Raw genomic sequence first — 26,667 nt, 5'->3', positions numbered from 1 at the left:
CGATGAATGGCTTCCATTGCTCACAAAATGAAAGGTATACTTTTAGCTTGACCTTTGAGGCCTTTCAGTCTCCCTTCAGCCCACCGTTCTAGTCTGTCTTTGGTTTCATGAGCCCTCTCTTTCAGTCTCATTGATTCCTTACCATCTTCTAGTTAAACTGGTACCATCTCATTGCTTTGTACTCTCCATTCTACCCACCTGAAATAGGTTATACAAGAGTTTTTCAAGTGTAGTTTGTGTTTTAGGTTAAAAAATGTATTTGATAATTCACTTAGACTAAAATTAACACAGGAAACAACAGGTGTTGGTATGGATGCAGAGAAAGGGGAACCCTCTTGCACTGTTGGTGGGAATGCAAGCTGGTGCAGCCACTCTGGAGAACAGTATGGAGGTTCCTCAGAAAGTTAAAAATAGAACTGCCCTATGATCCAGCAATTGCACTACTAGGTATTTACCCAAAGGATACAAAAATACTAATTCAAAGGGATACATGCACCCTGATGTTTATAGCAGCATTATCAGTAATAGCCAAATTATGGAAAGAGCCCAAGTGTCTGTCAACTGATAAATGGGTAAAGAAGATGTGGTATACACACACACAAACACACACACACACAGAAATATTACTCAGCCATCAAAAAGAATGAAATCTTGCCATTTGCAACAACATGGATGGAGCTAAAGAGTATTATGCTAAGCTAAATAAGTCAGAGAAGGACAAATACTATATGATTTCACTCATATGTGGAACAAAATAAGCTAAGTCAGAGAAAGACAAATGCCATATGATTTCACTCATATGGGGAATTTAAGAAACAAAACGGGTGCCTGGGTGGCTCAGTTGTTAAGCATCTGCCTTCTGCTCAGGTCATGATCCCAGAGTCCTGGGATCTAGCCCCACATAGGGCTCCTTGCTCAGCGGGAAGCCTGCTTCTCCCTCCCCCACTCCGCCTGCTTGTGTTCCCTCTCTCGCTGTCTCTCTGTCAAAAAATAAATAAGATCTTTAAAAACAAAATAAAACAAATGAACACAGGAGTTAAATAAAAGGCAAACCAAGAAATAGACTGTTAACTATAGACAACAAACTGAGGATTACTGGAGGGGAGGTGGGTAGGAGGATGGGTTAAATAGGTGATAGGGATTAAGGAGTGCACTTGTGATGAGCACCAGGTGTTGTATGTGAGTGTTAAATCACTAAATTCTACACCTGAAACTAATATTCCACTGTATGTTAACTAGAATTTAAATAAAAACTTGGAAAGAAAAAAGTGTATTTGATTACTTTGAGAGTATAATAATCTGTTAAACTAGCCTTTTGTGTTTTATTTGCATAATTTTTAAATTTAGAAACACTGGTGGGGCGCCTGGGTGGCTCAGTCGTTAAGCATCTGCCTTCGGCTCAGGTCATGATCCCAGAGTCCTGGGATCGAGCCCCACATTGGGCTCCCTGCTCCGCGGGAAGCCTGCTTCTCCCTCTCCCACTCCCCCTGCTTGTGTTCCCTCTCTCGCTGTGTCTCTCTCTGTCAAATAAATAAATAAAATCTTAAAAATAAATAAATAAATAAATAAATTTAGAAACACTGGCAAATATGGATATTTAAGTTGTAATTCTCAATGAAATTTGTTTACAGAGGAGCTTAGAGGGTAGGTAGAGGGATGTTGTGGAACTTTGCAGTAAAGAATTTTGTTTTTAAATTGAATGTAAATTTAAAACTTATTGTCTGCTCTATATATAAAGCAACCATAAAATGACGTTATAAAATACATTTTTTAGTTCTTATACAGATCATACAATAATCTTGTTTGCTTTACTTGCTACTTTGATGATCTTACTAAAAATAAATAACTGAATCAGTTGTTAAAGATACCGTGAAAGTACCTGCTGTGGAGTTTTCAGGGAGAATTTTGTGAAGTTGGTGTTAACAAATAACACATAGCCTTCCTATACCTATTTCATGGTAATCTTAAGTCTTAGATAGCTTTCCAAATAATTTTAAGAGGAGATAAAATTCCAAGATAATTTTATTTTCAAATTCAGTTTATATTAGAAGTACTTAGTAAATTAGAACAAAAAATGGATAATATGGAGATTTGTTATATGAGGTTTATGCTTAACTGATGAGTGAACTGAAATCAGTTTTGTCCCAGTTCTTTAAAAAATAAATTATATTTCTTCTGATTTGGCATATGCTCATAATTATAAATCATTTTTTTAAATCATTTTTTGATCAAAGAATTTAATATAGTATGGCCATCATTCTGGACATCGTTTCTCATTGTGTATGTTGCTATAGATTCAAACGTTTGTGTAGGAATTGGACTTTCCCCATAGAGGACTACCCTTACAGAATTAGCCTGGAAGTCTTAAATATTTTGATAATATTTTTTCTTTTGTTTTATCTAAGTTTTTTAAAAAAAGCATTTTGATTATTTGAATCAAAGTTGAGGGGTTTTATAACTAAATAAGTTGAAAGAAATTAACAGAGAGGCATGTCTCAACAGTCTCAAACAAGTTTTTTTTATTTGTTTGCAATAATTTACAATATAGTTGCAAGCAACTTAAAAGGTGAATGATTAATAAATTTTTGGTTTAGATTTTGGTTTAAATTTCTCCTGATTAAGAATGAATTGGTGAGACAAGTAGATGATCATAACAAAATATGGCCTAAATAAGAAAATATGACTTTTCCTTTTTTAATGTGCCCTTTTATATGTGGTTTTTAATATTAATGTTTTCATAAGTAAATTCCATCATGAAGTGATTTCTAACTTTTATTAGATTTGGTTTGTGCCGTGTTAATGAATATTTTCGTAGAGTATTTGAGTATTTTATATTCTATCTTGGAAATGGCTATTAAAACCATTGTTTCTTTATTAAAAGAGTTTGAGAAATTCTTAAGGTAAAAATTTGAACATGAGGGGCACCTGGGTGGCGCAGTCGGTTGATTGTCTGACTCTTGGTTTTGGCTCAGGTCGTGATCTTAGGATCATGAGAGTGAGCCCTGTTTAAGGCTCTCTGTCCCTCTGCCCCTCCCCTCCACGCAGGCATGTAAGCTCCCTCTCTAAATAAATAAAATCTTTAAAAAAAATTTGAACATGAGACTATTAAAACTGCAGATGGTAACTTAAAAGGCTAAATAAATGTCAGTCTATGCTTATATTTAAAAAAAAAAGTTTTGTAAAATCTTTTTAAAAAGCGGGGAGGGTGCCTGGGTGGCTCAGTTGGTTAAGCATCTGCCTTTGGCTCAGGTCATGATCCCAGGGTCCTGGGATTGAGCTCCAAGTCAGGCTCCTTGCTCAGCCGGGAGCATGCTTCTCCCTCTCCCTCTGCTGCCTTCCCTGCTTGTGCTCTTTTGCTCTGTCTCTGTCAAATAAATAAAATCGTAAAAAAAAGTTTTAAATACTGAAAGATGATTGTTTAATATTTTTTTCGGAGTGTTTTAGAGTATTTGTCTTAACATCTAGCATATTTGTATAATATTAAAAGTGAAGGCTGAAAGGTTTTACATTTTTATACATCCACACACATTTATTTATTTATTTATTTATTTATTTATTTATTTATTTATTTATTTTTTAAGATTTTATTTATTTATTTGAGAGAGAGAGAATGAGAGAGAGCGAGTACATGAGAGGGGGGAGGGTCAGAGGGAGAAGCAGACTCCCTGCCGAGCAGGGAGCCCCATGCGGGACTCGATCCAGGGACTCCAGGATCATGACCTGAGCCGAAGGCAGTCACTTAACCAACTGAGCCACCCAGGCGCCCCACACACATTTATTTAAAGTTGTAGTTATTTTAATTTTAGTTATAAGAAAAATTCAAAATTATAAATTCTTAATGTAAAGACTAAAACATTAGTTAAGGTAGGACTTTTAATTCAAAAGAAACTTTTAAATTCTAGGAACTTAATGTACTTTTTACTGAGTTACTACCTGCTTTTAGTTCCTATGTATCCAGAGATTTTTGATACCATCTAAGTCATCATTCCCCTAATTGTGAAAAGAGTTGAGTAATCGAAAAGAAAGTAAAATACTGAGTTAGTTAGCAGGTGATATTTTGGATCTCGTGAAATGTATAATTATTCATACTATAATTAATTCATTGTTTTTATGCGCTGCTGACATAAACTGTTTAAATAAATGTTGTGAAAGTATGGTTTGTATTGAGGATTTGGAACTTATGAGTAAATTTTACTTGTCTTTTAATTTAGATAAATAAGAGAATTTATAGTACTTAACTTCTGGAGGAAGAATGTGCTATACACCTAGCCTTACAAATTTATATATACCTAATCCTTTGCTAGAACCATCATTATTATTTTAAACTCTGTAAGACATCATTATTATTGTTCTTTTAAACTGTTCATAGTCTTTGACAAATTGATCCACCTATTTACATTTTCCAGTGCTTTTCATTCTTTTTTGCATTTTCATGTTCCTACCTGCGCTCTTTTTTTTCCCCTCTAGTCTGAAGACTTTTCCTTTGGTGTTTGTTCCTTTTTGTTTTGGACCTGTGTGTATGTGTTGGGGGAGAAGGGGTTGTGTCTGTTTTTGTGCATCTGTGTATTTATCCAGTTCTGAAGGATATTTTTCCTAGGCACTGAATTCTAGGTTGACCATTTTTCTTTCAGTGTGGAGATGTCATTCTGTTGTCTTAATGGCTTCCAGAGTTTCTGTTGGGGAGTTAGCTGTTAATCTTATTATTCTTGTGAATGGTGTGTGTGTGTGTGTCCCCTTTCCTAACTGCTTTTAATGTGACTTCTTTAAGTTTTCAGTAGTTCGAAGCTGATATGCCCAGGTATAGTTTTGTTTGTATTTTACTGCTTGGAGTTCCTTGAGCTTTTTGAATCTGTGACTTGAGTTTCTGATGAGATTTGGTAAATTTTGGTCATTGTGTATGCTTCTGTCCCATTCTCTCATCTTGTCCTTGAACTTTTTAACTGTCTTCCATAATGTTTCTTACCATCTATTTTTCTCTCTCTATTTATTTGAATATCTGCTGTTGACCTATGTTTGAGTTCACCAATCTCACACTCTGCAGAGTTGAATTTGTTGTTAATCATTCGGTGAACTCTTTAAGCTTTATTTATTTATTTGAGAGGGAGAGAGAACAAGCAGGGGGAGGGGCAGAGGGAGAGAGAATCTCAGGCATCACTCCACACTGAGTGTGGAGCTCCACGTGGGGCTTGATTTCATGACCATGAGATCATGACCTGAGCTGAATCAGAGTTGGACGCTTAACCGACTGTGCCACCGTGGTGCCCCCATTCAGTGAACTCTTAATTTCAGACATTGTATTTGGCAGTTCCATAATTATGTCTATTTGGTTCTTTTTAAAAATAGATTTCAGTTTTCTTTTCAAACACTCCCCATTTTTTTTTTCATCCTTTCCCCTATCTTCTCTATTTTACTATAGTAATCTTGGTTATTATGTCTTTGTCTGCTGTTTTACCATAGTAATCATAGTTATTAACTCCATTATCTGGGTCATGTCTGGATGTCTTTCTGTGGACAGGTGAATCTCTTGATCATTAGTGACTTTAAAAAAAATTCTTTGCCGGGGTGCCTGAATGGCTTAGTCGGTTAAGCATCCGCCTTCAGCTCGGATCATGATCTCAGGGTCCTGGAATTGAGCCCAGCATCGGGCTCCTTGCTTAGCGAGGAGCCTGCTTCTCCCTTTCCCTCTACTTCCCCCCCAACCCCTGCTTGTAGTCTCTCATTCTTGCTCTCTCTGAATAAATAAAATCTTAAGATTTTTTATTTATTTGACAGAGTGAGAGAGAGCACAAGCAAGGGGAGCGGCAGGCAGAGGGAGAGGGAGAAGCAGGCTCCCTGCTGAGCAAGGAGCCCGATGTGGGACTCGATTCTAGGACCCTGGGATCGTGACCTGAGCCAAAGGCAGATACTTAACTGAGCCACCCAGGCACCCCATAAATAAATAAAATCTTAAAAAAAAAATTTCTTTGCATGTCTAGTAATGTTTGATTGTTTGGTAGGATATAGTAAATAACATTCATAAAGACAGACTTATGTTCTCTTCTGAAGAATGTAGAGTTTGGTTCTTGGAGGCACTTAATTTATAGGTAGATTACATTGATCCTGTCAGAAGATTGGTTTTAGGATTTGTTAGACGTATTTCACCTGATTCCTAGGGCATGGCCTTTCTAGGATTTCATCTGAAAGCTGAGGATTTTCACCCACCCACTCTGAGCTGGGTCTGAACCCAGTCTTCCTAATGGTATACAGCCTCTGAAGCCTTGGCTCAGCTGTTCTCTGCTAGACTACCCAGAGCTGTACTCTGAACATCACAGCTTAGCAACTAGCCAAGGACCTCTGAGGGACTTTTACATAGATTTTTGAGGCTTACTCCTCTGTAGCCCACTTTTCTCTAGTACCCTGTCTCCCTAGGCCCACTTAGTCCCTAACTGTTCCCTATTTTCTTGATCCATTGAGATTGCCTCTGTCTGAAAACTATCATTAATTTTAATCTAGTGGGGTAAGGAATGGCATTTTGTAATTATCTATATGATGATGTAAATTGATCAAAAAATGCTGGTAAAAAATGGTGAATTTAGGGCATTGACTACTCTGTAAATTTTAGAGTCTTAATTGCTTTGTAAACATTTACATTTATTACTTAAGAAATCAAGACAATAAGTTCCTATTGAGTATAGCACTTTGCTCATTGGCATTACAGTTGTGAGCAAAATCAAGACATAGCCTCTGTTATGAGTGACTTCATAGGCTAGTAGAAATTAGTTCCTAGACATGTCATGTTATTAAGAAAAATGTATTTTGTAAAATGAATACTACCTATCCACTAGGATACCTTTAGATCCTACATCTCTGATTTGCATAATCCTGTTAATGTGAGCATACATCTCTGTTGTTTTGCTGGTTCAATTTATCCCCAGACTTGTGGTGCCCTTTTTGAAAAAAATCAGCTTTTGTTTTAGCTTCTGGTGCCTTGCCTTAGCATTCAGTTTTGTTGAAATAGTTTATAATTGGGTGAAGAGCTACATGGAGCAATGTGGAGAACACAGATTATCCCCAAGCTCTGTTTTTTCCTGACATTTTTAAAGGATTTTTTTTTTTTTAAGATTTTATTTATTTATTTGACAGGGAAAGAGCACAAGCAGGGGTACTGGCAGGCAGAGGGAGAAGCAGGCTCTCTACTGAGCAGGGAGCCTGATGCAGGGCTCCATCCCAGGACCCTGGGATCATGACCTGAGCCAAAGGCAGACGCTTAACTGACTGAGCCACCCAGGTGCCCCTTTTCCTGACATTTTTAGATGACAATATTAATTATGTCTAACCTAGAAGAAGATTTAAGTTCAAGCCAGCATTGAGCTTTTTTGCCTGGGGCCATTTGAAAATGACAGAAGTTGCTGAACTTCTAAGTTACCATATAATAGTGTGACAAGAGGGAAGGACCTGTGTAGTATTGGCTTGATCAGTTTATAAAGCTCTCTTTTGTCATTGTAATATAGTTATTATTCTCTCCAAACTTTAGTCATATTTCCCCCACCCTCCAAACTGTACATGGTACTTTAATGGTATGTTAGGAAAGACAGCTGATTTTCTTAGCTTTGTTGCATGGTGTCTAACAATCTTTCTGATACCAGAATGTGTCACAGATAACTGTATATGGACTGTATTTTTATTGAGAAGCCTTTTGCTCTTAGTGAAGAGATGCTAGAATGGAGAATCTGGTGCTTTTCTTAGCGCTTCGTCTTTGGTCTGTTTTATGAAATGCTTTTATAATTCTTCTTAAAAAAAGAATAGTGGCAGTATTTGATTTAGAGTATTGCTATCATAGTTATGTTAAGAAATTTAAAATAATGTTTTATTATTTTCCATTAGGAAACCACCCCTACTCCTAATCCCCCGCCTACAGAAGAAGAGAAAACAGAATCTAATCAGGAGGTTGCTAACCCAGAACACTATATTAAACATCCTTTACAGAACAGGTAAGCCTTCTGATACATAGGTTCTTCTGACTCAGGCATTGAGGTAAATAGTAAAATAGGACAGGTTTGGGGGGGAACAATAAGGCGAGACTAGTTTTAGTTATATCAGGTTGAAGATTCCATTTTCACTTGGATAACCTGTTTCTAGCAAGCAGTTTTATGTGTAAATCTTGAGCTCAGAAAAGAGAACCGGTTGAGACATTGGGTTTGAAATTCATCAGTAATTGGTGGAAGTGAAACTATAATCGTAAATGAATTCTCTTTAAAGTGAACTTGACTCAAGACAGAGAGGCTTGGGATACCAGCTTATAAGGGATTTTTTTGGAGGGATAATGCCTATGAAGGGTTTAGACATAAACTGTATAAACTACGATAGAGTGGTGGTCAGGGAAACAAAGAAAATGGTTTAAGGCCAGGTGGTCAATAGCATATGTTCCACAAAAAGGTCAAATATCCATTGGATTAAACAATTGAAAAAGGCTCAAAATGGCCATTGGATTGAATGATAAACTCCTTGCTAATGTAGGAGAAAGTTTAGTAGAATGTAGATGATGGAAAAAGATTGGAGTAGTTTGTATAGTGAATATAAATGTATTATAGAGCAAGAATAAGCAAATTGAAGTTGTGCTGTGAAGGAGAAAAGGCTGGGGGATATGGAGTCTGGAGCTTGGTTGGTTTCTTTTTAAGACAAGTTATGAGAGGAAAGAGGAGAGGTTAAGATGAATTAAGTTTCAAGACACCTAGCTGCCTCAGTTGGTAGAGCGTGCAACTCTTGATCTCAGGGGTCGTGAGTTCAAGCTCCATGTTGGGGTGGAGCCTACTTTAAAAAAAAAAAAAGATGAGTTAAGTTTCATAGTTAAGTGTAGTAGGTGAGTAGTAGCTCATTATATAGTTTTCCCAATTCCACCCCACACCTTCCCAGTATATTTGTGTTTTTATGGTTTATATGATGAAAATTAACATTAATGCTCTGAGAGCTGATAGAAGAAAAAGGCAATGCAGAAATATTTTAAGACTCTAGAAGAAAGTAAATTAGAATTATTTGAGGATATTTAAGCATTTCAATTCCTTTCATTCCCCTACCCCAAGACTTTTTTACCCTATCTACTTTAAAAAACCATAAGCCTGTGTAAGTTTCACAGGCATCCCTTGTTTCATTGCATTTTGCAGATACTTCATTTTTTACAAATTGGAGGTTTGTGGTGACCCTGCTTTGAGCAAGTCTTTTGGTGCCATTTTTTCCAACAGCATTTGCTAATTTTGTGTCTCTTTGTCACATTTTGGCAATTCTTGCAATATCTGAAAACTTTTTCATTATGTTTGTTATGGTAATCTGCAATCAGTGATCTTTGATGTAACTATTACAATTATTTTGGGGCACCATGAACTGTGCCCGTGTAAGATGACATACTTAATAAATACTGTGTTTTGTTCTAATTGCTTTATTCACTGGTTGTTCCCCATCTCTCTCCCTCTCCCCTGAGACACAACAATATTGAAATTAGGCCAATTAATAACCCTATAGTGGCCTGTAAGTATTCAAGTGAAAGGAAGAGTCATACACATCTCACTTTAAATCAAAAGCTAGAAATGATTAAGCTTAGTGAGGAAGGCATGTTGAAAGCCGAGATGGGCCAAAAAATAAGCCTCTTGCACTAAATAGACAACTTGTGAAGGCAAAGGAAAAGTTCTTGAAGGAAATTAAAAGTGCTACTCCAGTGAGCACATGAATAATGAGAAAGTGAAAACAGCCTTATTGCTGATAGGGAGAAAGTTTAAGTGGTCTGGAGAGGAGATCAACCACAACGTTCCCTTAAGCTAAAACCTAATCCAGAGCAAGGACCTAATTCTCTTCAATTCTATGAAGGCTGAGAGAGGTGAGGAAGCTTCAGAAGAAAAGTTTAAAGCTAACATGGTTTGGTTCATGAGGTTTAAGGAAAGAAACTGTCTCTGTAACATCAAAGTGCAAGGTGAGGCAGCAAGTGCTGATGTAGAAGCTGCTGCAAGTTATCCAGAAGATTTAGCTAAGAATATTATGAAGCTGTCTACACTAAACAGTAGGTTTTCAGTGTAAATGAAACAGCCTTCTAGTGGAAGAAGATGCCATCTGGATGGACTTCCACAGCTAGAGAGGAGAAGTCAGTGCCTAGCTTCCAAGGACAGGCTGACTCCTGTTAGGGTCTAATATAGCCGGTGACTTTAGGTTGAAGCCAATGCTTATTTACTGTCCTGAAAATCCTAGGGTCCTAAAGAATTATGCTAAATCTACTCTCCTATGCTTTATAAATGGAAGAGTAAAGTCTGAATGACAGCACTTTTGTTTACAAAATGGTTTACTGAATATTTTAAGCCCACTGTTCAAACCTGCTCAGAACAAAAAATTCCTTTTAAAATACTACTGCTCATTGAACAATGTGCTTGGTCACCCAAGAGTTCTGATGTACAAGGTACATGTTGTTTTCATGCCTGCTAATACATCTATTTTGCAGTTTATACAACATCTGAATAAAGAAGTAATTTTGACTTTGAAGTCTTACTATTTAAGAATACATTTTGTTAGACTATAGCTGCCATCGGTAGGGATTCCTCTGATTGATCTGGACAAAGTACACTGAAAACCTTCTGGAAAGGATTCACCATTCTAAGACGCCAGTAAGAACATTTGTGATTCCATGGGTAGAGGTCAAAGTATCAACATGAATAGGTGTTTGGAAGAAGTTGATTCCAGCCCTCCTGGATGGTTTTGAGGGCTTCAAGACTTTGGTGGAGGAAGTAACTGCAGATGTGGTAAAAATAGCTAAGAACTAGAATGAGAAGTGGAGCCTGAACATATGACTGAATTGCTGCAACTCATCATAAAAGTTGATTGGATAAGGAGTTGCTTGTTGTGGATGAGCAAAGAAAATGGTTTCTTGAAATGAAGATGCTGTGAAGATTGTTGAAATAACAACAAAGGATTTAGAATATTACATAAACTTAGTTGATAAAGCAGCAGCAGAGTTTGAGAGGATTGACTCCAATTTTGAAAGAAGTTTTGCAGATAAAATATCCAAACAGCATGACGTGCTGCAGATAAGTCGTTTGTGAAAGGAAGAGTCAATTAATGTGGCAAACTTCACTGTTGTCTGTCTTACCACAGCTATCCCATCCTTCAGTAACCACCCCCTGATCAGTTAGCAGCCAGCATCATCAAAACAGGACCTTCCACCAGCAAAAGGATTATGACTCACTAAAAGCTTAGATGATGGTTTTTAGCAATAATGTATTTTTAAATTAAGGTACATATATTAGTTTTTTAGACAACGATGTTGCACCCTTACTAAAGTACAGTATAGTATAAACATAACTTTTATGTGTATTGGGAAACCAAAAACTTCAATAGTCTGACTTACTTTTTTGTAAACTTGCTTTTAGTATGGTGGTTTAGAACTGCATCTGCAGTATCTCTGAGGTATACCTATAGTTTCACTTACCCAAAAAATACATTTTCCCTTTATGGCCTGAATATTTTTTATAATTTCTTCATGGTAGACTTACTGAAATAAAAGTCCAAACATTTTTTATGTAGTTTTTTCATAAGAGAACTGTGGTTCAGCATATCCTGTAGTGAGGAAGAAATTAATTCTCTACACAGTGGGGATTGTCAGCTAATGAGTGAGCCATCAAAGGTCAAATAGTCCATAAAGGGTAAAATCCTTCCTCAGGAAAGCATTGTACCAAAGTTGAACGATTGATCAGTGGCAATTTCATATAATTCAACATAAGAATAGCACCAAAACCCTTAAGGTATTTTTTAATCTTTTTTTTTTTTTTTTAAGATTTATTGATTTTAGAGAGAGACTGTGCATGCATGCACAGCAGGGGAAGGGGCAGAGGGAGAGAATCTCAAGCATACTCCCCACTAAAAGTTGGAAGCTCAACCAACTGAGCCACCCAGGTGCCCCTATTTTTTTTTTTCCCACATTTTTAGTGTTATCTTACAAAAAGCTAACTGTGTGCCTTTTGTCTGTGAACCCAATTTTTGGTATTGTTGTTATTGATTGTTGGGAGAAGTAATCAAGGCATATATCCCTCACAGCTTGAATAAAATTTGAGAAGAGCTTGGAAAATGTCATTAGTAGATAAACTGAAATGAAGTCTCTGAGAATTTCAATTTCTCTGTGAATTCTACTTCAATAATAATATCATTTAGAAAAATATTCTAAGATGTTTTATGTTCAGATCTTGGTAGTTTCCTCATTATTTACTTTTTGTAAATATGTATAATTATGCATTGTTAAAAAATATATAATAATTATAAGAAAGAATAAATCATCAGGGTACAAGTATATAAAGTAAAACTTCTGTTTTCCTCACATATTCTCTTCTCCATTTTACTTTTCTTCGCTCCCTGGAGTAGTCAGTGTTAAATTTGGTTTGTAGTATTCCATAGCTTTTCAATGTGCATATCTATCTTTTTTTTAAATACAGGTGATAATACTGTTGACATTTTTGTTTGTTCAGATTTGCCTCGTTGTTTTAAACTGGTGCTTTGTATTAAATGAATAGTCATGTATTTTGTCAGGCTTGTATTAATGGGTATATAGACTTTTTTGTTTCCTTTTTACAGTGTTGTATGCATTCCTGTATGTTTTTGTGCACTTGTGTGAATATATTTATAAGATAAAATTTCACATTTTTAGAAAGATTTTATTTATTTATTTGAGAGAGAGAGAGTGATGGGGAGGAGCAGAGGGAGAGGGAGAAGCAGGTTCCCCCCTGAGCAGGGAGCCTGATGTAGGGCTTGATCCCAGGACCCTGAGATCATGACCCAAGCCAAAGGCAGATACTTAACTAACTGAGCCACCCAGGAGGCCCAAAATTTCAGATTTCTTAGGTGAAAGACTATGCTTTAACAACCTTAATTGCTAAATTATCCTCCTTTATCAGCTTAGGCTCTTAGCAGTTTGAGAGTTCCTGGTTTCTACATTTTTGCCAGTTGGTTGGTCCTAGTCTGATTTATTAAAAAAAAAAAAATGTCTTCTCATTTTAAATTTGCTTTGTTTTTAAAAGATTTTATTTATTTATTTGTCCGAGAGAGAGAGACAGTGAGCGAGCGCACAAGCAGGGGAAGGGAGAAGCAGGCTACCTGCTGAGCAGGGAACCTGATGTGGGACTTGATTCCAGGACCCTGGGATCATGACCTGAGCCGAAGGCAGGCACTTAACTGAGCCACCCAGGCGTCCCTAAATTTGTATTTCTTTTATTGATGTTGCAAAGCTGTTTTATATATATTGAACATTTTTGTTTTTATCTGTGGACAGTCCGCTCAGTTATTTTGTCTAGGGGTGGGGGGCAGGTATTCTTTTATTTCCAGGGTGCCTGGGTGGCTCAGTTGGTTAAGTGTCCCTCTTCTGATTTTGACTCGGGTCATGATCTCAGGGTTGTGAGAGCAAGCCCTGCCTTGGGTCTGTGCTCAGTGGGGAGTCTGCTTGAGATCTTCGCCCCCATCTTTCTAAAATAAATAAATCTTTAAAAAAAAAAACTTTATTTCCAAGCATTGTAATTAAGGATGCTAACTTATCCATGTATGACATTAGGTTGAAAGTGAATTAGCCAAATCATTTGTCTTTTAACTTTGTCTGTGGAATTACATGGTTTTTTTTCTACAGGATTTTGATTTTTTTTTTTATTTCCAGGTTTTTGATTTTTATGTAGTCCAGTACCACCTTTTCTCCATGGCTTCTGGGTTTCATGTCCATCTTAGGAATAACTTTATCCACATAATTATTCTATTTAATAACTGCATAGTGGTCTATTTTATTGGTGTATATTTTATTTAAGTCAGCAGTTCTCAAATTTTTGGTCTCATGACCTTTTTATTGAGGACCCCACAGAGCTTTGGTTATGTAGATTTTTATCTATTTCCATTTAGTATATAAACCTGAGAAAATGTAAAATTATATATTCCTTTAGAAAATCCATTGCATGTTAACATAAATATTTTTTATGAAAAAATATTCAAAAATATAGTGGGAAGAATAGCATTTTTGCATTTTTATAAATCTCTTTAAGTGCCTGACTTAACAGAAGTTAGTGGTATGTATTTCATAGCTGCTTTTGCATTCAGTCTGTGAAGGAGATAAGTTGTTTCATAGGAAGTATAAGAATATATGACCTCATACAAGTACATGGTTGGAAAAGGAGGATTTTTTAATAGCCTTGTAAGTTAATTATAGATACTCTCCTTTGGTAATAGGTTTTTTATAGGTCAGCTGCAATGTAGAATCTGCAACCATATCCAAGAACCTTTCCTTCTCTGTTACATTAATATCTATTGGCCTGTCTTGCATTTGGCATGGATCTTTTACCCATGCATGATTTTGCCACACCAGTGGTCATTTGGAAAACACTGGTTCAGTGAGTTATGCAGATCTTCTGGATATTGATACTTCTCATTAATGATACAGTATGAAAACCGTAACATTCATGAATATCACTACTAAACTCATCAGAAATGTCTTTAAGTTTTAGTAAGTTTGTCTCAGTGGCACATGCAGGCTTTCCAAAATTCTGATTTTCTCCTGAAAGCTCACATTACAAGCATCAGGCTTACTCTCCTTATTTTCAAGCAATAACCTGGTTTATCTATCAGTCATGGTTAAAATGGAGTTCTATGAAAAAAGTGGCTAGTTCATGTCACAGTTCAATTCGTTAAGCATTGATTGTACTTTGGTATGCAGAAATGTTTTCTTTGTTGTTTTTGATTTTTTGCAGAATATGAAAAAGATGTACATAGATTGAAATTTAATGAAACCAATAATTATTGCTTCATCAGTGGCATTCTTAACTGCAACTGATGTTGTTACTGTGAGAGGTGGTGAAGGTAAAGGGTACAATGACTGCTAGTACAATTTGGTCCCATTGTATGGAACTTGCTAAGACACCAGGAGATTTATCCCACCATTGCTTTTGCACCATTAGTACAAATGTCAACACAGTGAAAAATAAAATAATGTCTTAGGATTATTATGAAAATAGTTCTTATCAGAGCTCCTGAAAGGGTCCTGGAGTCCCCTAAGCATTTGCAAACCACATTTTGATAACTGGATTTAAATGATCCCTTGTTGAAAGCACATAAGATGTTTCCAAATTTTCCAACATTAAGAACATTCCTGTACAAAATTTTTGCCTAATCATCTAATTATTTTCTTAGGATAAATTTTTATATGTTCAGTAGCTGGATGCAGTAAAAAATAAAAAGAAAAACAATTTTATTATCATTTTTAATTGGGAGGTATAATTGACATATAACGTTAGTTTCAGGTGTAAATCATGACTCAGTATTTGTGTATATTGTGAAATGATCACTATAGTAAGTGTACTTAATATCTGTCACCATATGTAGTTATAAAGTTTTTTTTTCCTTGTAATGAGAACTTTTAAGATTTACTCTCTTAGCAACTTTCATATATATAATACATTGTTATTAACTGTAGTCACCATGTTGTATATAGTTAATGACTTATTTATTTTATAACTGGAAGTTTGTACCTTTTGACCCTCTTCACCCCTTTTCACCCAGCCCCTACCTCTGGCAGCCACCACTCTGTTTTCTGTGTTTATGACCTTGGTTTTTTAGTTTGTTTTTTGTTTTAAGATTCCCCATATAAATGAGAACATATGGTATTTGTCTGTCTTTGTCAGTTAGCATATGCCCTCAAGGTCCATCCAATGTCTCAAATGACAGATTTCTTCCTCTTTTTTTTGTGGGTGAATAATATTCCATTGTGTACATACAACATTTTCTTTATCCATTCATTCATTGATGGGCACTGAGGTTGTTTCCACATCTTGGCTATTGTAAATAATGCTGCATGAACATGAGGGTGGTGCATATATATGTATTTGAGTTAGTGTTTTCATTTTCTTCAGATAAATACCCAGAAGTGGAATTGCTGGATGATATGGTAGTTCTATTTTTAACTTTTTGAGGAAAGGTTTAATTAATTTTGGAAAACCAGAGTATAGTACTTGACCTTATTACATGTGTGTTTAATAATTTCTATGCCTTTGCTTTTTTCTTTTTTGTCCTTGATAGTGGCTTGGCAAATTCACATTATCAAGTGGATGTTGAAATGCATCTTATTTTTATGTCAGATTATCCAAGCATTAATCATGGAGTTATGAAATGTATATATGTGTTTGGAAACCTGTCTTCAGACAACATTATTTTAAATGAGAAAATGAAATTTCCCTTTTGAGTTACCTTTGGTATCGTAATTCAGATAATAGAATTGTAATAAAGATGTTATCTTGGGATATTTAAGTGTAGCTTTGATGTGACATGAGTTTATCTTCCAGGTATTAGAATAAAACTTTTTTTTAACAGTTATATATAGATGTGTAGAAACTAGTATACATAATTTCTTTCTTTTTTTTTTTTCAGAACATATCTGTGATAGCATTCCCCAGTGAATCTCTTTATTTTGTTATTTTCCCATTTGTGTGCTTGAGTAAACAGAGAATTGCATTTCATAGTTGTTCCCCCTTTTTTAGGAGTCTCTCATTTTCCACTCTTGGCTAATACCTTTTCATTTCTCTGAAAATTCAGCTTTCTTGCTCCCTGCTTTCTTTTCTGGTTAAGTGCTTCTGCTGTTTTTCTTAAGTAACTGCTTGATTATCTCTATCATAGCACTTACCACACTGTAATTGTCTACTACATCTGTGAATTACTCTGGGGGATGAGCCTCAATGGCTCTCTAAAGTATAGCAGAGAATCTGTTAGGAAATAGGTACAAAATACATACTTTCTAAATAAAAGAGCGAAAACTACTCATTATTTTCCACTGTAATAGTACCTACCATTTAAAATTATTTTTAAAATAAAATAAATTTTTAATTGTGGTAAAATACACCATAACATAAAATTCACCATCTTAGCCATTTTTTAAGTACGGTTCAGTAGTGTTAAGTACATCCATACTGTTGTGCAACCAGTCTCCAGAACTCTTTTCATCTTGCAAAACTGAAACTCTGTATCCATTAAACAGTTGTCCATTCCCTTTCCTTCTAGCCCCTGCCATTTTACTTTCTGTCTCTATGAATTTGATTACTTTAGATACTTCATACAAGTAGATTCATACTGTCTTTTTTGATTGGCTTATTTCACTTAACATAATGTCCTTAAGGTTCATCCTCAGACTTTCTTTTTTAAGTCTGACACATATTCCACTGTATGTTTAAACCACATTTTATTTATCTATTCATCTGTCAGTGAGGAGGTGGGCTGCTTCCTCCCTTTGGCTATTGTGAAGAATGCTGCTAGGAATGTAAATTAAAAACTACCATGTTTGACACTGACTTTTTACTTTTAGATGGGCACTCTGGTTTTTTAAAAATGATAAAAGCAAAACTTGGCAAGCAAACCTTCGGCTGATCTCTAAGTTTGATACTGTTGAAGACTTTTGGGCGTAAGTAACCATTTTAGGATGTTTGTTTTATTAATTGTGTAATTTTTCATTTTGAGTCACATTCACAAAATGAAGGCTAAGGTGAACAACTAATAAATGTGCATCTATAGACCTACCTTTTTGTTTGTCCGTCTCCTCACAACTGTTTGAATTGATTATATCTCATCATTTAGAAAGCTTCAGTCTTGTCATCCTTTAGCCCTGTGTATATTCTATATTCCTTGTCCTAAGAGATCCTTCCCTTGAGAGTCCTTTCTTGCTTCTAGAACTTTTGACAATTTGTTGGAATCTATCCCTTTTCTTGGTTGCCTAGATACATTTGCCTAATACTCCAGAGCTTTGTTAGGTTCCCATTTGTGCAAATTCTTTTTGGTGTAACACCTGGGATTTCCTGTGATAGGGATTCTGAGATTTTTCAAAGGCTGAAAGGTTTGTCCAAGTATCTGTGATGGTAGTTGATCAACTTAAAGATACTCTTTGAGATTTTGTTTCAGATTTAGCAAAAAGTTAAGATTTGGGGGTCAAAACTGTTTTCAAGACGTTTTGTAGTAGTGATTCTCAAAAAAAAAGTTAATATGTAATTTATTTGAAAAATAATTTTCATTTCAAAGATAAAACTTGTTAAAACATTTTTAAGAGGTGTAAATTAATTAGCAGTTACCTAAAAATTCTAATTTGTACATCTAGTATATTTTTGGATCCTATATATGTTGAATCAGTGATGCAACTCTTATGTATTAACATAACCCCTGAGTTTATTTTGCCCACACAAAAGAACAGATTGTCAGAAGATTCATATATGTATACTTCTTCCAGGGCAGAAACAGTATTCTTCTGTATCTTTGCAGTGCTTTGTCCGTAATAGGCATTTAGTATGCATTTGAATCATGGAAAACAAAAAAGCATAGAATAATTAGAGAAAACTCTTAAATTTTAAGCTGTGCACTTTAAGAGTGGTCACTTTATACTGAAATCATTATCTTTTTTTAAAGTAATGTAACTGTATTTAAATCCCCAGTAATTCATAGGCTTATTTGTCTAGTTAGACTAGTGTTGCTCTGTTTTGCCCTTCATCAAAACATCAAGTGATTTTCTTCTTTGTATTTGTTTGAGTCCTCTAAACCAAAAAGTCTCCAGTCTCCTATGGAGGAGGAAGAGCAAGAGTCTTGAACCATTTCCCCCACTGAACCAGATCTGCATTTATCTGGTTTGTTTGGCTTTTCACCAGTTTACATAATTGGGTTTCTAAGTGGGCCTCTAATCAGAACATGGCCCCATACTTTAGTTATGTGTAAGCAATGTCGTTGCATAGTGGACTTTTACACTTAGACATATGCAGGAATTCTGTAGCTTTCTCTAAATACCTAAGCATTTCTTAATTTCTTTTTTCCTGGCAGATTTAGTAGTAAACAGCTTTTGAGCCCTTTGGGATTTATCCAGTCTTGTCTGTAGTGCTCTGATTCTGTTTAAATGTGTCATTACAAATTCTCATTACTATAAGCTTAATAGACCTTAGAGCATCATGAAGGAGAAAGGAGACAGCATAAAGAAGCATTGGTTATTTCTACCTTGAATGCAATTGAAGAAAGCATTTCCACCCTGTCCGTGAATTTCATAAAGTGGTAGTGCTAATTCTATAGTTACTGTTACTATCCAGGCCTCTTTTGTTGCCTAGTGGAAGCTGCCAGTGATAATGTAGTTTGGAAAGAGTGACCATTGAGTAACTCTACAGATCTTATTCAGCCTTAGGCTACCTTCCCCTAAATTGGATTTGTATGTCATCCTGTGGAATGTGATCCAGAGGATTCCAGAATCTTTCTTAAAACTCTACTTGAAATATTTCTAGACTGGGTTAAAATAGCATCAAGAGAATCTGACTAAGGATAATAGCATTGGCTATGGTCTACAGATGTAGTAAAGATCTGTTTCTGCAACTAATATTGGAGACAGGCAAAGCATTCTTACTCTGTTGCCAATTTTATAATAATTTTGCAAGAAGAAACTTTAGGAGATCAAATGATTTAGCCTTCTACCTTCAGGCTAGTGAATATCTAAGTCATCCCAAGTGTTATTCTGTTACATTGATATTTGGGGGAAAGTTTAGAAATACAGATTCCAGGGTTCCACCCTATCTATAAAGGGATTGAAATCACAAGGAGTAGGGCCTGGGGTGGTTTTTGTTTGCTTGCTGGTTTGTTTTTTCCAAGGCTTTCCAAATGATTGCTATGCTGACTGACTAGTAATGACTGCAGTATTTGAGACCCATTGGTCTGTTCTAGGATGCCTTCAAGGATATTAGTGTTGTCTTTTAGTCATGCAGTCCTGACTTTCCCTTGATTTGTTTTTTTGTGTGTTTAAAACTGCTCATTAGCCTCATGAATTCTTTCATGTACTTAAAGCCGCCTCATACCTCCTATTATCAGTTTCTTATATATACATATGTATGCACTGAGTTAACTAATATATCAAAATATACTTTTGTCAGAATAAAATCATTAAAAATACTTTCTTAAAAATCCTATCAAATGCTGATTCTTGAACTGACCATTATTAAGATACCTGTTTGGTCTCTTACAGAAATTGACTCAGTAGACAAACAAGTAAACATGAACTTTTATCTTTTTATTTTTATCATATTCTCTAAATATATATGTAAGTACCTAAACTCTGCATTACATATTCTATGTTTATAATTGTCCTTTTCTTTTACCTAGTCTGTACAACCACATCCAGTTGTCTAGTAATTTAATGCCGGGCTGTGACTACTCACTTTTTAAGGTATGCTTAACTGGTGATTTCATATATTTATTATAAGACTGGACCGTTCAGTTACACATTAAGAAATCTTGTCAGAAACTTAGGAATAGTTAATGCTCTGAGGTTTGGAGAATAATTAAATTAGTTTTACTGGGCTTTAGCATAAACAAATTTTACCCTATTGGTATAAATAATTGAAATTGAGAGTCTTACTCTATGGGCACACACTGTGATTGATTTTTGAAGAGAGCTTTGATCATCCAGTCCAGTCTCTCTTATACATTTGAGTAGACTGAGGTCTAGAGTGTGTCAGGAATTCTTAACCTGGGATGCATTGGTCTTTGGGATATGTATATTTATAAATCGGTTTGTCAAGTGGTAGGGGGTGGGGCATTCATTAACTCTAAAATTGCATAATTTTTGCATATATTTTCTAGATATCAAAATGTATGTAGCTTCTCAAGGGTATCCGTTTCTCAGTGTTTAAGAACCTCAAATTAAAGGAAACCCAAGGTTTGATAGCTAATAAATATCTGTCAGGACTCTAATTCTGCAGTCCCATGCCTCTGGCTTTAAGTCCTGCCTGCTTTTTTCCCCACTACATCAATAACAGCTTTATGGAGAATAAAATAAGAAGTTGATAGAGTTGTTGCTTCCTCTTTCTAGTGATCTCCCCAATTAAAGTAACAATTTTGTCTAATATTATTATCTACTAACCTTGTAGGATGGTATTGAGCCTATGTGGGAAGATGAGAAAAACAAACGAGGAGGACGATGGCTAATTACATTGAACAAGCAGCAGAGACGAAGTGACCTGGATCGCTTTTGGCTAGAGACAGTAAGGTTTTAAAATTATAAAGCAGTTTTGGAATACTAAAACTTAATTTGGATTACATTCTACATCGGTTACTTAATTCAAGAGATAAGGATGCCCACCCTATAAAATCTAAGCCAGCAATTTTGTTCTATCATGTGAATACCCTATATTTTACATACTGGTACAGTGAAACCCCATACCATAGTACAAATCAGATAAAAAGTGATTGGCAGTTGACTCTCATCTTCCATGAGAGAGCTCATCCCGGTCATTTCATTAACTTAAAAATTACAGGACCTCGCGTTTTGTGTGATGTAAGTTTTTACAGCCCTCTTAGAGTGTTACTTTGTATACTAAATTTTTTAGATCAGTGAAGCAAACAATGAAATTGTAGCTTGATATTATTTACCTTATGTATTGTGATATAACCTGGAACTTTTGGCTTTATAAAACCTATATTAAATATGAGGTAACTGTCATTTTCTCTAGTGAGAAGTTCTAAACCCCAAGCTATCAGAAGTAGGGATAATAGTCTCTTTTGGATTCTTAGCACTTGTCACAGTGTCTCATTTATAGTTAGCACTTACTAAGTTAAGCAGTTAGTATTTGAATGAATGTTGTTTGGGGTTTTTTTGTTTTTTTTTGTTTTTTTGTTTTTAAACGAAGAGACTTAATTTTGCTTTGGGGGAGGTTATCAGTAAATACATTTTAGAATTCCACTTTAAAAAGTTATTTCAGTTTTGTAAGATGACAAAAGTTCTGGAGATGGATGGTTGTGATAGTTATACAATGTTGTCAATATACTTAATGCCACTGAACCATACCCTTAAAAATGGTTAAAGTGATTTAATGGCATGTGTTGTCTATACTCAAAAATAATTTTTTTAATGGTCAAAATGGGTAAAATTTATGTGTATTTGCCACAATAAAGAAAAATTGTGTTCATGAAAAACAGCAAGAACAAGAGGCAGCATGAGCAACTATTCAGTTATTCCATTAATATTTGTTTGCTGGCAAGTAGAAGCAGCAGCAGAACAGATGAATATTAAGATGATTTGCCTTTTATATTTGCCCTGACATCAATTGCCCCATTTGCTAAAAAAGCTAAAACAACTGTTAATGTTCTTGATAGCAAAGAAACAAATGAATTTTTAAAAAGTCAGGACAAAGAACTATATACATAAATATAATTTAGACATTCAAAAAGTCAACTTTTGATTTAAAAACTGTTTCAGTTTTGTATATATACAAATATAAGAGACATTTGTAGTTCGATAAGCAGTGTATAATTTATTTCATGTAATTTGGGATTGATTTTTTTTTTTTTTAAAGCTGCTGTGCCTTATTGGAGAATCTTTTGATGACTACAGTGATGATGTATGTGGAGCTGTTGTTAATGTTAGAACTAAAGGTGATAAGATAGCAATATGGACTACTGAATGTGAAAACAGAGAGGCTGTTACACATATAGGGTAAGTTTTGCTGTTTGTATACTTCCTTTAAAATATTAAGATAAAATAAAATATTAAGATAACTAAAAGCAGAAGTACTGTTATTTATAGCTTTAAAAATACTTGGATTTGTAGATCATTATTTTCCTTGTAATGTTTTCATGAAAACTTATAATCCTTAACTGTTCTGTTGGTTTTCATTTTCTTTTTTTTTTTTAATTTCTGTAAAATTTCTTTTTCCTTAAAAAAAAAAAAAAAAAAAATTTCTTTTTCCTCACAATGGAGTATATAATCACCAGAGCACTCTATTTTGGCATGTAGCATTTTATTCATTTATCATATGACAATATGGTCTTTTTTCTACTTTAAAATCATAACATTAATATTATAATACTCTTAGTAATTCAATGAGTGTTGGCAAATAGTATATATGTATTCTGTGCACATGTGTGTACACTGTACATAAAATTTTCAGTGACATGTGTCTTAGTTCTGTACATATTTTTAAAACCCACATGTGTATGTTTTTAAATTTTTGTGTGTGTGAATATTACTCCTTGCAAAAATTGCCTATCATTCCCGCCCCCCTCCCACCCCATACATTGGTCATTGTTAACTGGGATTTTCTTTTTATTACATTTAAATTAGTAAAATTTGACTTTAAATTTTGTGTTAAAATTAAGTATTGCTTATCGGTAACAAAATGTTTGGTTTGCCCTTTGTGATTTTTTTCAAACATTATGAATTCCCCTTTAGTCCTTTCTGGACTAAAAGGTATGGAGATTCTCCAGGTTTCATGCTACAGAGGTTTTCTCTAAAAGAAAAGTTGACTGTTGATTTGTGGTCGTATTCTAATCTTTCTGTCAGCATCAAAACTTATTAGTTGTGGGGATTTCATATTTGAAAACAGTTTAAAAATAAGTGTGAATTTCTTTCCTCTGAAAATCTTGTATTTGTGTCAGTATTAAAAATGATTGAAATCTTTGTGAAATATTTGACTTCAGTTTTTCAAGGGAGGGTTTCTTTCTTTTTTTTTTTAACCCTTCCAAGTTACATGGCTCAGTGCTCTGGCTTTCTGGCATTTTTAATGGTTAAGTATAATGGAAGGGAATACATTGTATCATAATATAAATCTGATAATAGTTGTTTTAGTTATCATAAAATTATTTTTAGAAACTATTTGAAGGAAGGTAGTAGAATCTTCTGGAAGGTGGAGTATGGATAAAACTGTCCTGGTATCATATTGGAGAATTTAGCTCCAATATGTATAAATGTATATCTCTTTATTTTGGTGTTTATTTTTGAAGTGTTGCTATTTTTTCTTGAGAATAAATGTCTGGATTCCTACTTTACCTGTGATGCTATGATCTGTCCCCAATTTTACTTTGTCATCCTTTTTGCTCATACTCCTTTTCCTTATGAGCTGTAGCCACACAGCCTTATTTTGTTCCCCAGCCTTCAGATGTGCTTCTTTCTCTCAGCATTTTACTTTTAACCTCATGACTTTTAAAGGGGAGATTTCTCTGATTTCACAGACAAGATTAGGTCATCCTTGTTATACAATATCACAGCCCCTGTACTTACCCACTTTGGCAGTCATCATAGTTTGTTCTTAAAATAGAGTCAAATGTTATTTGAAAATTAGGTTGCAGAGCTAGTATATAAAGCAGAAATCATGTATGTTCTAAATTACTCTGAAAATATAAAGTAATAATTACAGTAAATAATTTGCAGTAATAGACAATATTTATTATGATTTATATGTAAAATATAATTGTAGCATTTTGTATCAGAAAATTAAAGTAGACATGTAGACAATTAATTTTGTATAAATGAGTTAATGCATGTGATACAGCTCCAGTATATGTATTTGTGATTATTTGTTTATAAATAATCAAATACTCTAAACACCCAGGGACTGTCCATGCTTTGCTTATTATTGATTTATTAGTAATTACACAGTACCTGAAAGCATAGTAGAGTCTAAATATTGGTTAAGTGATTAACTGAGATTGTTGTGAAAAATGAAGAGTAAATTTTGCTAAAAGGAAAAGGGTGTACAATTTCCTGTTTCACTCTCTGGACTTTGTTTTTAATGTAAAGTAATATCAAATTTGGTGTGTGTGAATAAAAATTAATGGCTACTGTTTTTCTTTTTCTTCTTCTAGGAGGGTATACAAGGAAAGGTTAGGACTTCCTCCAAAGATAGTGATTGGTTATCAGTCCCATGCAGACACAGCTACTAAGAGCGGCTCCACCACTAAAAATAGGTTTGTTGTTTAAGAAGACACCTTCTGAGTATTCTCATAGGAGACTGCGTCAAGCAATCGAGATTTGGGAGCTGAACCAAAGCCTCTTCAAAAGCAGAGTGGACTGCATTTAAATTTGATTTCCATCTAAATGTTGCTAAGATATAAGAGAAGTCTCATTCGCCTTTGTCTTGTACTTCTGTGTTCATGGTTTTTTTTTTTTTTTTTTTTTTTAATTTTGGCTAGAGTGTCCACTATCCCAATCAAAGAATTACAGTACACATCATCCCCAGAATCCATAAATGTGTTCCTGGCCCACTCTGTAATAGCTTAGTAGAATTACCATTACAAACACATCTTACCCATCCACAATATTCAAAAAAGAACTTGCATTTCTATACCTTACAGGAAAAAAATTCTGTTTATGTTCCATTGTATGCAGGAGCATATTTTGCTGGTTTGGAAGAGTATGAAGCATACAGTTTTCTAGCAATTTTCTTTGTTTCCTTTTACAGCATTGTCTTTGCTGTACTCTTGCTGATGGCTGCTAGATTTTAATTTATTTGTTTCCCTACTTGATAACATTAGTGATTCTGATTTCAGTTTTTCATTTGTTTTGCTTTTGTTTTTTTCCTCATGTAACATTGGTGAAGGATCCAGGAATATGACACAAAGGTGGAATAAACATTAATTTTGTGCATTCTTTGGTAATATTTTTGTTTTTTTGTAACTACAAAGCTTTGCTACAAATTTATGCATTTCATTCAAATCAGTGATCTATGTTTGTGTGATTTCCTAAACATAATTGTGGATTATAAAAAATGTAACATCATAATTACATTCCTAATTAGAATTAGTATGTCTGTTTTTGTATCTTTATGCTGTATTTTAACACTTTGTATTACTTAGGTTATTTTGCTTTGGTTAAAAAATGGCTCAAGTAGAAAAGCGGTCCCATTCATATTAATAAGACAGTGTACAAAACTGTAAATAAAATGTGTACAGTGAATTGTCTTTTAGACAACTAGATTTGTCCTTTTATTTCTCCATCTCTATAGAAGGAATTTGTACCTCTTATTGCCAGGCAGTCTCTATTGTGTCTTCTTGTAGTGTCTTCCACATGAACAGCATAAGTTTGGAGCACTAGTTTGATTATTATGTTTATTACAAATTTTAATAAATTGAATAGGTAGCACCATATATATGGAATTAAATTGATGTGGCTATCTTTGTTTTTTATACAGGAAGGCACAGTCCTTCGGTCTTAGGTAAATAATGTACTCTTAATGTGGTAAAACTCCAGAGAGTTGTTATCTTGGTGCGTTACCATTTGATTGGTAGGAATGGTAGTTGTAAAACTTGGTTGCTGAATTGAGATGTTCTTTTGTAAGTGTCAACATGATAGCATAGGGAAAGAGTTCAGGTGGTGGGGGCATATTCATTAAGAATTTGTTAGTGTTACTGTCTAAATAGAATGGAATAAATAGGTATGAAGACATATTTATATTGGTAAATTGGTATAGTATGGTTTTATGTAAATTTGAAAACTTGATCTACTCTTTGTAGGCATTTGAAAGCACATGTGAAAAACTTTGTACATAATAATTGTGTGTTTCAGATGAGAGAAAATGAAATATGGCTATTATAGACAAAAGGGTAAGCTGGACTTATAGATAGAATGAAAATCATTAGATAAGAGGAAAATTTGTCTTTAAATGGTGATTATGAATTAATTTAAAGACTGATAAGTTTGACAAAAATCCTATATAAAGTAAACATGAAATTAATAGTATTGATTTCATTGAAGAATTTTAAAACCGTTTAAAGGGTGCCACAGGCTATCATCTGAGTACTCTCAATACCACAAACACCTCTTGTTCAGTATTCTAGAAATACTGAATCTTTTGTGTTGATAATCTCAATAGACTGTACCTGATACCTGCTTTTTAAGCTTGGGTGGTTGGATAAGGT

General features: G+C 34.6%; 1 protein-coding gene across 1 annotated transcript in view; it reads left to right on the top strand.

The window, feature by feature from the left end:
• EIF4E (eukaryotic translation initiation factor 4E) overlaps positions 1–25,720 on the top strand; it is a 42,806-nt gene extending 17,086 nt beyond the window's left edge. The window contains exons 2-7 of the mRNA XM_036106580.2: positions 7,864–7,970; positions 17,327–17,422; positions 20,137–20,200; positions 20,904–21,017; positions 22,329–22,468; positions 24,616–25,720. Of these exons, the coding sequence (XP_035962473.1) occupies positions 7,864–7,970; positions 17,327–17,422; positions 20,137–20,200; positions 20,904–21,017; positions 22,329–22,468; positions 24,616–24,730 (636 nt within the window). The 3' untranslated portion in view covers positions 24,731–25,720. The remainder of the gene's footprint in view (positions 1–7,863; positions 7,971–17,326; positions 17,423–20,136; positions 20,201–20,903; positions 21,018–22,328; positions 22,469–24,615) is intronic.
• Positions 25,721–26,667: the final 947 nt, after the last annotated feature.

Source organism: Halichoerus grypus, chromosome 3, assembly GCF_964656455.1.
Source record: "Halichoerus grypus chromosome 3, mHalGry1.hap1.1, whole genome shotgun sequence".
NCBI classification, from domain to species: domain Eukaryota; kingdom Metazoa; phylum Chordata; class Mammalia; order Carnivora; family Phocidae; genus Halichoerus; species Halichoerus grypus.
This window is presented reverse-complemented; position numbering and strand designations above follow the sequence as displayed.